Raw genomic sequence first — 15329 nt, forward strand, 5'->3', positions numbered from 1 at the left:
AAAAATTATTCTGACTTCCTAATGACCTTTTCGTGACCTTTAAAAGAATATGCCTGTATTAGCATGCTAATATGTGTGTGGGAGACTGAACTCAGGTCCTGTGTGCTCGCATTGATCTGTGCATTAAGTCCGTTCACACTAAGGATGATAACTGTAGTGAAAATATGTTCTAAGTGTGAAAGAAGAGCAGAGTCCACGCCGCAACTATAACGATAATGTCACAGAGAAATGATATTGTTGGAATTACTTTCAGAACTATTTTTTTTCTAGCTGATGAAAAATAAAAACATTGACAGTCAATAAGAATCCATCATGCTTTAAAGAGCTTGAGCATTTAAAGCGGAAGATGACAAAACTGCAGTGCTTTCTTATAATAAACAGAATGATGTTGTCCACTGGTGTGATGCTAATATGGTTATCATTATCTTTTTGTAGGCTACTTATCATTCTTTGTGTGATCTTTATCATTCATTAGTCTATAACTGTGCACTGGAAAAATACACTGCAGTCTGAACCGGTTATAGGGTTAATTCAGGTTAAATGGGACACTTTTTCCCAGTCACCTCAGTGGTAAAAAGTGTCCCAATTAACCTGAATAAATCAGGATGGCCATTCACTTTTGTGTCTTTTGAACTTGTATCAGTTACTTTCTATTGTGGAACACAAAAGTAGATGTTTTGAATAATGCAGAAGCTTCATGAAATTGCAGAATGCCCAAGAAAAAGCACCACAAATATAAATACACAGTGTGATATTTCATAGGAAAAATTACACACTGCAGTTTTAACATGTTTATGCACCTAAAAATAAAATGATGTAAGAAAAAATAAACATTGAAGAACTGCACTGCAGTGTTTCAGAGTTTATGTAGATTCTGTTATTTAGTTTGCTCAAGCAACGTTCATTCAACGTTCAGTGCAGCATGTTTCATAAAACAAAACTGAAAACCTGGTTTCACGCTTCTGACAACAGGCTTTGCACAGGCAAACTAAGGTTTGCATGCATACAGTGTGTAACCATGGTTACACTGCTGTATAACAGAGGCGATTTAATTGACTTGACTTTTAATGGAGAGATAAGCTGGAACCAGGAGAGAACAGAGCGGAACAGCACCGCTTGTGTATGAGAGCAGAGTCCACCTGACTGCAGTGTCCCAGAGGTGTGTTTGAGTCTATGTGATGTGAGCTTGAGCAGAAGTAGCCACGCTGACACACACTCACACTCACACACAGACGCAGAGGCATTCAGCACTTTTCAAGGGTCACACACGCACATTGGCACACACTTGGACGCACTTGTTTCAGAAACACCTGGACCGAACTCTCCCTAGAGATAGCAGTCAGCTCTCTTTCTACCATAGTTCTCTCTCGTTTGCTGTTCTTCCTGTCCTTTTCTATGCACACAAGAACAAACACACAAATAGAAACATTAAGCTATGAACACACCCCTTCTTTTTCCCTTTCTTTCTCTTTCTTTCAAGGACTAAACATTACTTGCAGCTGGCCTGACACACACACACACACATACTATGTGTGTGTGCGCATATATCAGTCTTTCTACTGCCAATAGATACACAGACACACTGCTGTGAGCATGTAAGATCTGCTGCTGCTGCATGAATAGACATGTAAACCCCGTAGCAGATCTAAGCAGGTGGAGCTGGGGGAGGTGGTGGGACTATTCAAATGTTGAGCCAGCAATCTCATTGGCTACAGGATCCGCATACGCCAATCAGCTTGTGCCATGCAATAATGATGTGATTGCTTACAGACAGCATTTAAAGGACCAGTCAGCCTGCGCTATCTAGAGTTTCATGGCTGAATTATTCATTTACATAATATTACATAAACAAACTGCATTTACATTAGTAGTAATAATAATAATAATAATAAATTATTCCTACTGATGCTTCTCACGAATTAGGCAAAAACATGTTGGTGTAACGTATAGTTTTGTTTTTTGTTTCATGTTCATGTTACCTGGTTTGCTATATGCTCCCCTTTGTCATGTGATTCCCTTGTCCTCATGTGATCATATCATGTGCTTCCCAAGTCTCATGTGTTATGTTAGGCTTGTTCGGCTTGAACCGGCGCTGCACAGACCGATCGGTGAATGACATCAAAGTAACACGAGAGGGATTAGAAAGCAGACGGCTCCGTATGCTTTTGAATCGCTCTTGCGGTACTTTGATGTCATAAACCGATCGGTCTGTGCAGCGCCGGTTCAAGTCGAACAAGCCTGTTGTCATTGGTTCATCGTCTTGATTGTTCATGTTCACAGGTGTGTCTTGTAGTCATCAGTCCTTGTGCATTTCAGCCGCCATGTTTGCCATGTTACTTTGTCTAGTATTGTTCCTGTAACCATTGTCAGTGAGTTTCAAGTCAAGTCAAGTCAAATCAAGTAAAGTCTGTTGTTTATTTTGTATCTGTTCACGTTGGAAGTTAATAAACACTGCACTTGGGTTCTATCAATCTCGCCTACAGTGGACTATGTTACAATCGGACACATTTATCTTGGTGAGCAGAAAAAAATGCAGCACAACTCAATATTGGTAACATTAAAGACTGAAGTAATGACCGAAAGTACAAGTTAGTGTCATGATTCCGGTCTTGTGTTCCCCCTTGTCTCGTGTGGACTTTTATGTTATTTTCCTGTTCTATGCCATGTTTGTCAACTGAGCCAGATCGATAAAGTCCAGCACATAGTCCTCTATACTGCGGACTCCGTGTCGGAGACGCATAAGCAGGGTTCTCAAGTCTCACGCATTGGCCGTGAGACACACGCAATTCAACCAGTTCACACGCTCACACGCCACACCGTGTATTTCTCACGCTGAAAAGGCAATGCCAACCAAGTTGTCCTGCAAGCTTTATAACGTTGTGTACGAGGCGCACGCACACGCACCGTACGTTCGTTACTAGGTAACCAACAACATCGCGCGAACGCGCTGGGTTTGTGCTGGTGAAATGCATTGGTCAAAAAAAGTAGGGTTTTTTTTTTCTGACAGACCAGCCCATGAAACATGTAGATCAGCGGCCCATTGGTTCTTTTCTTGATTGACACTGGGCTGGCCCAATCACAACTTTAAACGAGTGAGCGAGCGTGCAGCAGTGTCAGTGTGTATCTGTCAAAATAGTCAGCGAGAAGAAGAAGAAACGCAAGGAATGTGCAGAGAAATAGCGTGAAACAATAGAAACTGGCCCTTAAAGCAGACACTGTAAACTGTGTCAAAATATACAGTATGTTTTCTGCCCTTCATCAGCTCCTGTGATGATGATGATAGTGAGGAGGATCAGGAGAGAGATGAGTAATCCGCGGTAAGCATAACTACTTTCAAAACACTTAGGCCATGTCATGAGTGTAGGAACCCATAACCCAGTTACAGATTATTTCCATATCTGCATATTTGACGATTACCGCAATTCACTAGAAATTTAATGAGAGGCGTTTGTAAACCATGTTTTCCGCCAAAATAAAAGCTTGATGCAGTTTGCGTCAAAATTAAAAGATCATGTGCTTATCTCTTTCAAGTATAGAAATAGGTACAAATCTAATTATGAAAGTTTCCTTTATTTTTTAGTGCATTTGTTTTTACAAAATATGGCTATTACGGTCATAGGATTAATATTATAACTATTATTATGTAGTAGGTAATGTAAATAGACACTGTAACTAAAAGAGGTTTAAATTTTTCTTTGTTTAATTTGCACACTGAATATAGTTTGGAGCTTTTAATTTTGAACTCTCAAAGTGCACCAGATTGATGGATTTAACATTAAAATGCACAAAATTTTCTCACGGGGGGCAATTTGTTATATTTTTGTATATTTGTAATTTGAAATATAACATTAAATAGTATATTTGATGTGATGAATTGCTCTGTCATTTATCAGATTTACCAATTGTTATAATTTCAATTTGTGCTGGTTAATTATGAACAATGGGTAAAATTGGGGGGCGGGGACAGGCGGGGACAGGCGGGGGCGGGCCTCCATTAGGGCTCCTCCCCTAACCGCATGTGATCTCACTCCAAGCTTTTGATAAAACTTGAGAACCCTGCGCATAAGTCTCGCTGCTGGATCCATATGTGTTCTGGTGTTCTGTAATGCAGAGTGTTTCAGAAACAAGGAAGAGGAGGATCCAAGTGCAGTATGGCAGTTTATTAACAATATAACACAAAAACATCCAAGCCACAGGACACAGGGAAAAACTAGAGTAAATCCAAACAAGGAGTAAAACAGAACTGAAAACAACTCACAAGAAACATCCACTAAGGACAACACCAGACAAAGAACATGAGAAACGTATATATAAGGAGAGATTGGCAAACAAGACACACCTGGGAACAATCAGGAACTAAAGGACTACAAAGGACTACAAAACATGGCACAGAACAGGAAAATAACATAAAAGTCCACACAAGACAAGACAGGAATAATGACAGTTAGCTACCATTCAGGGACATATTTCATCAAATTTGCTAAAAATTACAAACAGACATACATCCATCCTTTACTAAAGTAGGAATAAGTTCTTATGAGACCAAGTAGTCTCACTGTGTATCCACCGAGACTAAAGACTAAGAAACAGCTGTTAAAATGCTGCCTGTCCAGATGTCTGCAGAGGCCAGATGTAAAACTCACTGGAGTGAAGACAGAGACTCTGTCTGGTCGGCAGCCGTTCTATCTCTCCCCTGCAGAGTGAACATAAACGTCTACTACGATACTCTAACTTAGGGTATCTTACGTTATCTCTCTCTGTCTTGCCCTCACTTTCTCTCTCTCTAACAGCAGATCGAAGCAGACAGGGCACGTCTCCATCTTTAATTTTTAAATCACTCGTCCCGTTTTACGTAATCTACTTCCTCCTGCAGTTTATTTTTATCCCCAGCATCCCAATCCATCTCTCGCACTCTTCCTCTCCATTTCTCTCCTCCTTTACCCATCATTCCTCCGTTTTCATGACACTTCCCCCATTCTCTCATCTCTTTCCCTCTTTTTCTGCTCTTTGTTTCTCCATATCCATCATTTGCTTCTCTCTTGTCATATGCGTGCTGACCCACGGCATGAGGCCTTGCGTTGGGTCGATGTTGCACAACTCTTACAGAGACGATCGTTGTTGGCTCAGATTTGCTCGCTGAGAGTTTACGAGCCACTGAAACAAACATTACGAATCATTTAGTAGTGAGATCAGTGCATTATATCAGAACGGCAGCAGAATAAGTGGCGTTCACGCTGATAGCGATTTTATCCCTGCTAGGCACTGTACTATCGCTTGTAAGCTTTCTAGCAATACCTCAGGAATGACAGAGCATGTGCTTTTGGTAAAAGTGGGTCCCCAATTTGCAGTTTGTTTGCAACGAGTAGCTTACAATCAGTGTTAATAACTTTAAACCAATAGACTGATATTATTATTATCATTATTACCAAGTTGCATTGAAAATTAATGACTTTACTCTGGTAGCTTTGTTACCTCATATCATTGTCAATGTGAATGTCCTTTACCTGGGACTTTGTGTGTGGGGGAACACTAAAATATGCATATCAATGTACATCAGAAACTGGGTAATTTTTTACATTTTATTTTGTGATTTTCCTGAAACTGAAGTTAAGCACGCATGAGAGAAGAGTGGGCGACTCTTTACCCCTCTAGGCGGATATGTGACTTCTTATAGGAGGGAAGCATTATGCTTAGTATAATGAACTTTAAAGGGTTTTTGGAGGAGGTACATTCATTAAATGGACAACGTGCTGGACCAAACAAAACTGCCGCTTACAGGAACTAAAATCAATATGACATCTATGATGCTGCATCAAAAGAATTCTGTGCATCACTTTGATTATAGGCACATTTTTATTTTTAGCAAGGCTCATTAGAGAAAATATACATATATATCATCTGTGTTAAGGTTGCGCAGATGGTTTCCAAGGAGATAAATGTGGTGTGTGTTAGGCAGGCCCTGAAAGATATTGATGTTCTTCCTACATATATGTGATTTAATCTTTTTTTAATGATTTTAAAAGTATATTTTATAAACTCATCTTCACTAAGAGTATAGTTATGCAGTTATGTCCACGCTAAAATTCCATAAATTACAAGATCAAAATTGGACAATAGAGATATCTGACACAAGTCAAACATGCAGTGAATGTCAGGAAGCTATTGGGTTACATAAGACAAGCATGGTTGCTCATTGAACTGGACAGAGAGGAATTTAGTTATCAAGATTAGTAGACTTATTTTATATATGCACAGCTGTTGATAAAAGTTGCTTACAACTACACAGCATCACTGCCTGACATTGCAGAGGTTTGGTGGGAGATAATGTGTAAAATGCTGCCCTCTTTTGGTTCATGGAAGTACTATCTATGTACACCTATTAAAGGCAGGGTAGGTAGAATTTTTCACAAAAAAAACCCATTCCAAATTTGTTTAAACTGTCTTTATATACCAATACATAATTAAAATGTAAGTACTCTGAAAAAGAGAGTATAAAAATCCTCTCACGACTGTTGTGTAAACAGCTCATTATTTCCATTCACTCCACCCCCTCCCTTCTGAGCTCCTTCCAAATCCACGCCACCAAAACACATGAACGCGCGACGCCAAACGCTCAGGCTCAGCTGGAAGACGCATTTATTTACTTACTTATTTATTTACCTGAGACGAGTGGAGAGGAAGGAGCTCAGTGCATGTAGTGACATCATGTCAGAATCACCTGTAATAAAATACCTAACTTTATCACTATAAATATAAACAAATAAGATGGCTTTTAGTACTCACTATCAAGCTAGCATATCGATACTGGTAAAGTTTAAAATATATTTTGTTTGATTCGGTAACGAGCTATATTTATAGGTAACGAGCTATATTTATAAGGCAAAGCTAAAAACAGGTTGCACTGATACACGTTTTTCCATTACCATCAGTTACACTGTGATGAAGGTGAATTTTGTGTAAGATTCATAACATATACGGTGTTTTGCATGTAAGAGTTTCCATGATGAAAACATTGTTGACTCTGATGAGGACTACACTCCGGAGACAAGTACCGCATCGTCGGTTCGAGGACAGGTCCGGGGTCGAGGGCGAAGCAGAGGAGGTCGTTCAAGAGTGCGGGCAACCAGGGTTTTGTTCATTGCCTTTTCTATAACTGTCTTTCTTTTTTTGCCTTGTTTGCCTCCGCTGGCTGCATATGCAGGTGCTTTGAATTTTGAATGCTCTTTCTCTGCCATAATTTTACTCTTCGTAGGTTCCGCGCCTCTCTTGCACTCCTCAAATCAAACGGGTGCGCGCGCGCATATGGGCAGATCTTGTAGCAACAGTGGTGGTAGCCATGGTTGCGAGAGAGAGTGACAGTCGCCCAAACCAATCAATTGTTTCGTCCCGGATGGAAATAATGAGCTGTGTTTATTGCAGATTAAAAGGTCTACAGTCACTCGATTTTTATACTCTCTTTTTAAGAGCACTTACATTTTAATTATGTATTTGTATATAAAGACAGTTTAAAGAAGTTTGAAAAAAAGTTTTTTCGAAAAATCCTACCTACCCTACCTTTAAAGGGATAGTTAACCCAAAAACCATAATTTACTCACCCTCATGTTGTTCCAAACCTGTATGAGTTTCTTTGTTCTGTTGAACACAAAAGAAGATATTTTGAAGAATGTTGGAAACGAAACAGTTGTGGGGTACCACTGACTTCCATGTCATCTGTTTTCCTATTATGGTCAATGTCTACCTACCGTCAACTGTTTGGTTACCAACATTCTTTAAAACATCTTATTTTGTGTTCAACAGAACAAAGAAACTCATACAGGTTTGGAACAACATGAGGGTGAGTAAATGATGAATGATTTACATTTTTTGGGTGAACTATCCCTTTAAATTAACCATGAAATCAATATTGACAAATCTCAGAGCACATCTTTCTTTCTTTTTTTTTCTTTTTTATGACTGTTTAGAATAACCCAGGTTTTCTATTTTAAATGTGAAATGCACTTTTGTTTACTTACACTCCTTAGAGCCTTTCACACTTGAAATAGTTAACCCTGGGTCAGCCCCGGTATACAGAATCCTGGGATATCTTCCTTCATGTTTCACACTGCTCATAATTTACCCAGGGTAAATTCAGTGTCAGTGTCATTGATTGGACGAACGAAGCACGCAACGATAATCTGGGGCAGTGTAAAAAGCCTTATTTTTGAGTTACATAGGCTATTGAGCTAAACTATGCAATATTTTTTCTTCTAAATTAACTAAATGTAAATAATGACTGAGTACATCATAAATCCATCTTCCAATCCGTGTTTTTGCCTCACCCTCATAAAATTAAGCCTTTAATAATTATTTATGTTTTAGAGCTGTCAAAACCAGGGACGGATTTTGCGGGAAAATGCATAGGCTTCTTCCGTCATTCATCCTTGTTTACCTCATATCCATAAATAAAGGCTACTAATATGCAGTGGAAGGTCCTAATGGCTTGAAAAGCCACAACAAATGAACCTCGAACTAAAACGTGTTTTCTAGCCAAAAAGGAAAGCAATAGTGCTCCTAATAAAAAACAAAACAACAAATCAACACTGGCATGGAGTTTCAGGAATAATTGCATATCATCACATTTTCTGTGCATTGACAGAGTTCACAAAACAGTGTTTATGCATAAAGCCATCAGATTCACCAGCACAAAATAGAAGAGTAGAAGCAAAACTCACCAAACAACCAATGTACCTCTGCAACTAATTTGTAGTTTTATGCTTCAACCGCTAGAGGACGGTTAGCCTAGCTTTGGTTTGGTTTCTTTGGTCCCATCGTAACCACAAGAGGGCAGTATATATCCAACATAAAAGCACTTGAGGAAAATCCCTGCACTAAAATGATTTAATGCTCTTCTGTAAGCATTCAGAGGGTGGCTGGGAAAATTAGATATGGCAAAAGGAAAATATATCTGCAGCCAACAGGCTCAACAAATTACCTACAAGGCAAAAACATGTGTAACAGCTATTCATCAAGAAACTGACTACAAGTTAGAAACCTGAAAAACACAGTTTAGGCACTGCACAATTGAATAATCAAGCCTGTACGTTTATTTTCCATGGCATAAACAGCATGCCATGTCGGCTATTTGCAGCATTTGTAATCTTAATCGTATCACACTCATAAATCATACTGCAGTCCTTGCATGAGGGACTGTTTACATACAGTGGACAGCAGGCCTGGAGCAGAAGCTGACTGTGAACTGTGGGTATATGAGGGGGCATGGGCTGATGATCCACCCTAGGCAGGAACTCACATACTGTGAGCTGCAGCTGCCGCTGTCGAGCAACTGATCCATTAGCTTTGAAAATACCATATAATGAGATGAATAACCTCATTTGAACAATATTTTAAGCTGGTATGGTGCATTTTCTCTGTTCTTTCTGTCCTGTTGTCAGTATTACAGTGCAGAGTAGCCTATAGCTTATATATATACTCAGAGGAAAATTCGACTGCAAACTAAATGGTTGCTCTTTCAAAGCTTGTTTCATTTAAATATCGATTTCGGCTCAGATATTTTCATCTAATCCTATGGAGGAATACAAATAGAAACAAATTAGACAATTCACAGACAGAAGGAGTGTAGTGCTATAAAAGTAATGTGAATAGCATTTGTTTTCTGAGAAATTCATAAGTTCATATTGGGATCTCTGAATTTTGATTAATGTGAGTCACAACATTGTGACATTGTTGAGATCTTGGCATAAGCTAAATTACTTTTTCACAAGAGAACATTTTCATATTTTGTGTAAAAAAAAAAAAAAAAAAAAATGTAGATATATATTACTTTCCCACTGACCAACCAATAAAATGTAACTTGGTCACATACCCTGAGGTGCTGCTGTTACATTAAAACTAATGTAAGACTGGAGAAATTGGAAGAACTGGAAGAGAGGGCTACTCTCATTAACATTTGAACTCACTTGCTATATTACCATCCCCATTTGGGACACAATCACACTTGAGTTGATCACCTCCCAATTTACACATCATTCCCTTCACCCATCCCTACCTGAATTCACCCAAAAATCTATATGGTTTAATATGAACAATTATCATTCAGTATTATACATGTTTGGTATCATTTGAAATGTCTCAGTGCGACTGGTACAAAGGTCTCATTCCCACAGAAGTAAACCAAAAAGGTAATAAGGTGTGAAGAGTTTAGAGATATCTTGTTAACTGCTGTGGGTGTGTCCCCATGTAAATCAACCTCTGTCCTCAGTAAGTCTGGGACGGTGATTAATGCAAATTCCCACTGTGAACTCATCTTTACATTTGAAAAAAGGTTTCTGCCTTGGTCCGAGTATTTAGGGAGATGCTGAAGAAGGCTCGTGGCGATATGTAACTCAACTTAGCCTGTGATGCAGAGAGTGGCCAAGAATCTCAGCATCATGTATTTTCTAATGTCAGGTTTGCATCTTTTCTCTTTATTCCAGAGCATTTGATGTTTTGTATTTATTATCTTTGAACTGATTATGAAATTGGCATGATACATTTACCTGACATGATAAATTGTTACATTTGATTTTATTCTGACTTGCTCTGAAATTGTTTTCCCAAGTAGATTAAACGGATTCGTATGTTACCTCAAATCTGCGTCAGATTAGTGACGACTAATATTTGGCGCTAATTCAAGTGTACTTGGTTTTGCAAAGACAAGAAGGGAATTTCCATTTAGGGCAGCAAATGCTATTTGACCAACCTAATTTTGGGTGTGTCTTACCTCTGTTTTAATTTAATGTTACTTTAGATAAGTGTACGTGAGAAATCACGGCATGGCCAATCCAAAGCTATTACAAGAGAAGTAAAGTTGGTCGACTTATATCTGTAGTAGTGGCCATACCTCTACTGAAGTAAACGTTACTTTAAATTCAAGTGTATGCAAAAACCATGGGGGCTATACCAAAGTATCTTTGATTGTGTAAGCGTGAATGCAACCATCTCAGGTATACAGTATAGCCAATTACCTCTGTTTAGTGACCGAAGCTAGCAAGTTTGTGATCATGAGACCCGCGTAAAACAGATGGCGTGAGGACCTCAAAAGTTTCCTAATCTGAGCAGGTAAAATATAATTAAAGAGTTAAAAAGAATTATCAAACATTCGCTCACTTTTAATGATGCTCAGATATCATTAAAACCTTTTTTCATTTACGGAGTCAGATGAAATAACGAAGTACATATGAGAAAATGTATTTCATTTAATCTTGTTGTGTTGCGTAAAAGGAAAGACAGTAACGCGTAAAGACCTTCGCCCGTATTATTGGAAAACCGCCATTGGACTGATAATCGGGCTTACACTAAGCAATAGTAAATAACAGAGGAAGAATCTAGAACCAGCTCTCTTGTCTCTGTTATCTGGTGTTGTTTGATAAACATAGCGAATACAAAAATCTGATTGACTGTTTGAAAACATTCAAATACTGTTTAACTTTATTGTCTGTGACAAGCAGAGGACAAATTATATGCAAAAATAGGACCTAATTTACATGCCAAACGTGTTGGTGTGAATAAGAAAAGTTAAAAGGACACTTAACAGGTTCTGTCAGGTGATTCAGAACCGTTTATGGGTTCCGATCATGGGACCATTTTATAGATTTAGCTTTAGTTAAATCATTTAAATAAATTTTTAACATTAACTACATTTTTATTAATTAAACAGCTCGAAAACGTACTTATCAGTAGAATTTTTTTTAAATAACATGTTTAACATGAAAGTATTTTGCAATCATTTAATAAATTAAAAAAAATCTTCTTTTCAACTGCTGTCTTTATGGAAGTAAAATGAGTTGTTAACACTTTTTCATGCTGACTTAAAGAAAAAGTCTCAATTTGATTGCCGTTTAATCTCACTGCTGTCTAAGAGAAACGGCCAAGAAAAAATAAAGAGATCTCCTTTGTGATTTCTCTTTCCTAGAAAAACAGTATCTGATCTTAAACTGAGAACACACAGATCAATCCTGTGTCCTAACCTCACCTGCCTCAGATCCTCCACTGCACCGGCAGTTTCCTCTGACAGCAGAAGCATAGACACGCAGGGCAGATGGAAACGGGGATGATGGGGAAGAAGATTAAGGAGAAGAAGAAGAAGAAAGGGATGGGCAGATGAAAGGACACAGAATGATGTGCAAGCACGTTGCTGAGACATGTTTTAGCTCTCGACAGAACAAGAGTTTCTCTTTCTCATCAACATTTCCTTCAATCGCCTTGTCTTTCATTCTGCTTCACTTTCATTCACTTCTATCCGGCTGTCAGACATTTTCCTCCGCACACAGAGAAGAAGAGAGATTTGTGCAAAGATGAAGGGCGCAAAGCCTCGTCCTCACAATTCCTCGTCATCCTCACATCAACCCTGTTCTTTCTAACCTCATCTAAGCCTTTTTTCTGTATTCGTTCTCCCTCCCGAGGACATGCTTTAGTCCTGCTTTGTGTTTACCCAGTGGTTTTTCCAGTTAAAGGATTTGATGCTCTTAAATCTCTCTTTTTAAGAGCCAGAATGCTTGTATTTTAATTGCGGGGTGTAATTGAATCTCTAGTCGTTTCCCTCTGTGTGTGAAAGAGTCAATATGGAGTGCTGAACTGAAAGATGTTAATGTTTAAGTGGCCCAGATAGATAAGAGTCCAGCATGTTCTAGAGAGCGAGTGAGAGAGCTTCGGTTAAAGTGATTATTTTAATCCTCACACTGTGATACTCTGACCACTGATAAAGTGAGAAATCCAATGGTTCAAATCAAATGTACATTTCCAAAATCCACTATAGAAATGGAAAAGGACTGCATATTTAATCAAAATCAAAATATGTAGACAGATATATCAAACAATGCCATAATAAATAATATTCAATATTTTATTTAACAAACAAATCTAGTGTTCAAAGATTTGGGGTTAGTAAGTTCTTTGTTTTTTGAAAGAATCATGGTTTCCAAAAAAAAAAAAAAAATTAAGCAGCACATAACATTGATAAATGTTTTTTTTTTTTTTTTTATCTTTTAATGAAATCGTTTTTTAAGGACTACAACAAACGGCTGGTAGAGACTATACAACATTCCTCCCGGGTTAGTGACATCACCAACCCTAGAATTTACATAACCCCGCCCCCTGAACACGATTTATAGATTATCAAGACAGAATATGCTAATCAATGACTAGAAGATAACTACACATCAGCTACATAAATTCATCAACTAACCATTCAGAAATGTCGTCTACATGTCGTCACTTCTTCTTGAGTCTCTCCATCTTTCTGACTCCGGTTTGAACATAAAAGGCAAAAAAGGTTCTGAAATTTTCAGTGCATGTGTGTGTGAGGTAAAAGGACACAAGCTCTTGAAGCTCCGCCCCCTGTGCCGGGAGCAGCAGCTCATTTGCATTTAAAGGAACAGCCACAAAACGGTGCGTTTTTGCTCACCCTCAAAAAGTGACAATTTTAACATGCTATATATAAAAATATCTGTGGGGTATTTTGAGCTAAAACTTCACACTCTGGGGACATCAGAGACTTATTTTACATCTTGTGAAAAGGGCATTATACCACCCCTTTAACTTTAGTTAGTGTGTAATGTTGCTGTTTGAGCATAAACAATATCTGCAAAATTACAACACTCAAAGTGCAAAGCAAAAGGAAATATTTGGTAGGGTAGGGTGGAAGGGACTACAATGAGCTTCTTCACGGGTTAGTGAAATCACTAACCCAATAATTTACATAAACCGCAGCAGCTCCTCTGCATTTAAAGGGACACACACAAAAACGGCGTGTTTTTGCTCACCCTCAGAAAGTGACAATGGCATGATTGGACGTGTTTTGTCTTGCCACTTTACTCAATGATTTTGAACGTGGAAGAAGAGGCAGAAATCGGGACTCGATTTCACACGCAGAGAGAGAGAAAGAGAGAGAGAGAGAGAGAGAGAGAGAGAGAGAGACGTGTTTCAGACAGCGCTCGAACAATAAAATTAGTTCCTCTTTCACGTTTACTTGAGCTTGAACGGACACATACACACAAAATGATGTCAAAATACCCATCTTAGCAAGTATTCTCTCGGTTATGTTGTAAGTGAACAGTTGAGAAAGAAACTGGGTGTGTATCAGTATATTCGGTCGGTGCATTCGTTCTTAAAGTGACAGTAGCTTAATATTCCTGATGTTGTGTCATTAATGTTAAAATACAGCTTTGACAAAGATGAACCTATGTTTAAATTTTACTGTGAACAAATATTGTTAGAAGACAGAAGATAATGAGGAGAGCAGTCGGGAGGAAAGTGATGACGACAGCTTGTAGGATAAGTGTGCCGTGTAAAATGCTCCCTTGAGAACCAGACCAAAAGAGTTATGTGCACCCCACATAAATAAGCTATTTGTAGGCTGATTTCACCAAAAAGCACGAACACTGTGGCACTATCAATTTATCAAAACAAGCTCTTTGTTTGAGCATCCTGACCACCCCGACAACATCAGCACTGGCTTAACCAATGGTGTGAATTTGAGGCGGGGCAATCTGTTTGACCGACCAATAGAAGACAAGGAATGTTCAGGAAACCTGTTTGGAAAACAGTACTTATTTTTACAATTTTGTTTGATGTTTGGTGCTACAGATATTACACACTTCACAAAATCTCTGACTGAAGACAATCATCTTTTCATACCTGCTGGACAAAGATATCTGATATAAAAGATATCTGCACCCACGAGTGTTCTTGCTCACTGCTGAAAGGACCTATTAACTACTCAGTTTTATCACTCCCTCATTCACCACTAGTTTATGAACCACTCACCATCTCTCACCCTCTCCGTCTCCCTCTCCCTCTCTCTCTCTCAGCCCCCAATAAAAGCTCAGGAAATGATGAGCATCCTTCCACATGATAGACAGACAGAACGCAGAGGAAAGTCAGAGACAGCGAGAGCTAAGTAACCAACAACCCTGAGAGCGAGAGAGGGTTGAAAAATCAGGAGATAAAATACAAAAACTGGGAATAGTGATTTTTTCAAACCAAGATCAAAGTGAGGAAAGTGAAGAACTCTGTTGAAGATGGGTATGGTGTTGGGGACCTTCTCTATGCACACCAAACAGGTCACCTACAGGACAGGTAGGATCCAATTTACACATTAACCAGATAGAAATACGTTCACTAATGAGTTATTGGTTTGTGAGATCGAAGGATAGATAGATGAGAAAAATTTGAGAATTAGACGATATTAGATTCAGTGTCATTTTTATGATTTTTAATAGATTTCTTTGAGTGTATGCCTTTTCTTTCTTTTTTTTTATTACACTTATCAATCTTGTTCTACTTAGTGTGTG

The 15329-nt window shown here is 38.5% G+C and overlaps 1 protein-coding gene across 2 annotated transcripts in view; it reads left to right on the forward strand.

Annotated features, from left to right (window-relative positions):
• kcnip1b (Kv channel interacting protein 1 b) overlaps positions 1-15329 on the forward strand; it is a 42791-nt gene that overhangs the window by 8820 nt on the left and 18642 nt on the right. Inside the window, exon 1 of one of the 2 annotated variants that reach the window (XM_082158366.1) lies at positions 13538-15114. The exons of the other annotated variant lie outside the window; for it this stretch is intronic. Coding sequence (XP_082014492.1) covers positions 15057-15114 — 58 coding nt within the window. The 5' untranslated portion in view covers positions 13538-15056. Of the gene's footprint in view, positions 1-13537; positions 15115-15329 lie in introns of those variants that run through there. 2 annotated transcript variants of the gene reach the window in all.

The sequence above is a fragment of the Leuciscus leuciscus genome, assembly GCF_965113295.1.
Source record: "Leuciscus leuciscus genome assembly, chromosome: 24".
Lineage (NCBI taxonomy): Eukaryota > Metazoa > Chordata > Actinopteri > Cypriniformes > Leuciscidae > Leuciscus > Leuciscus leuciscus.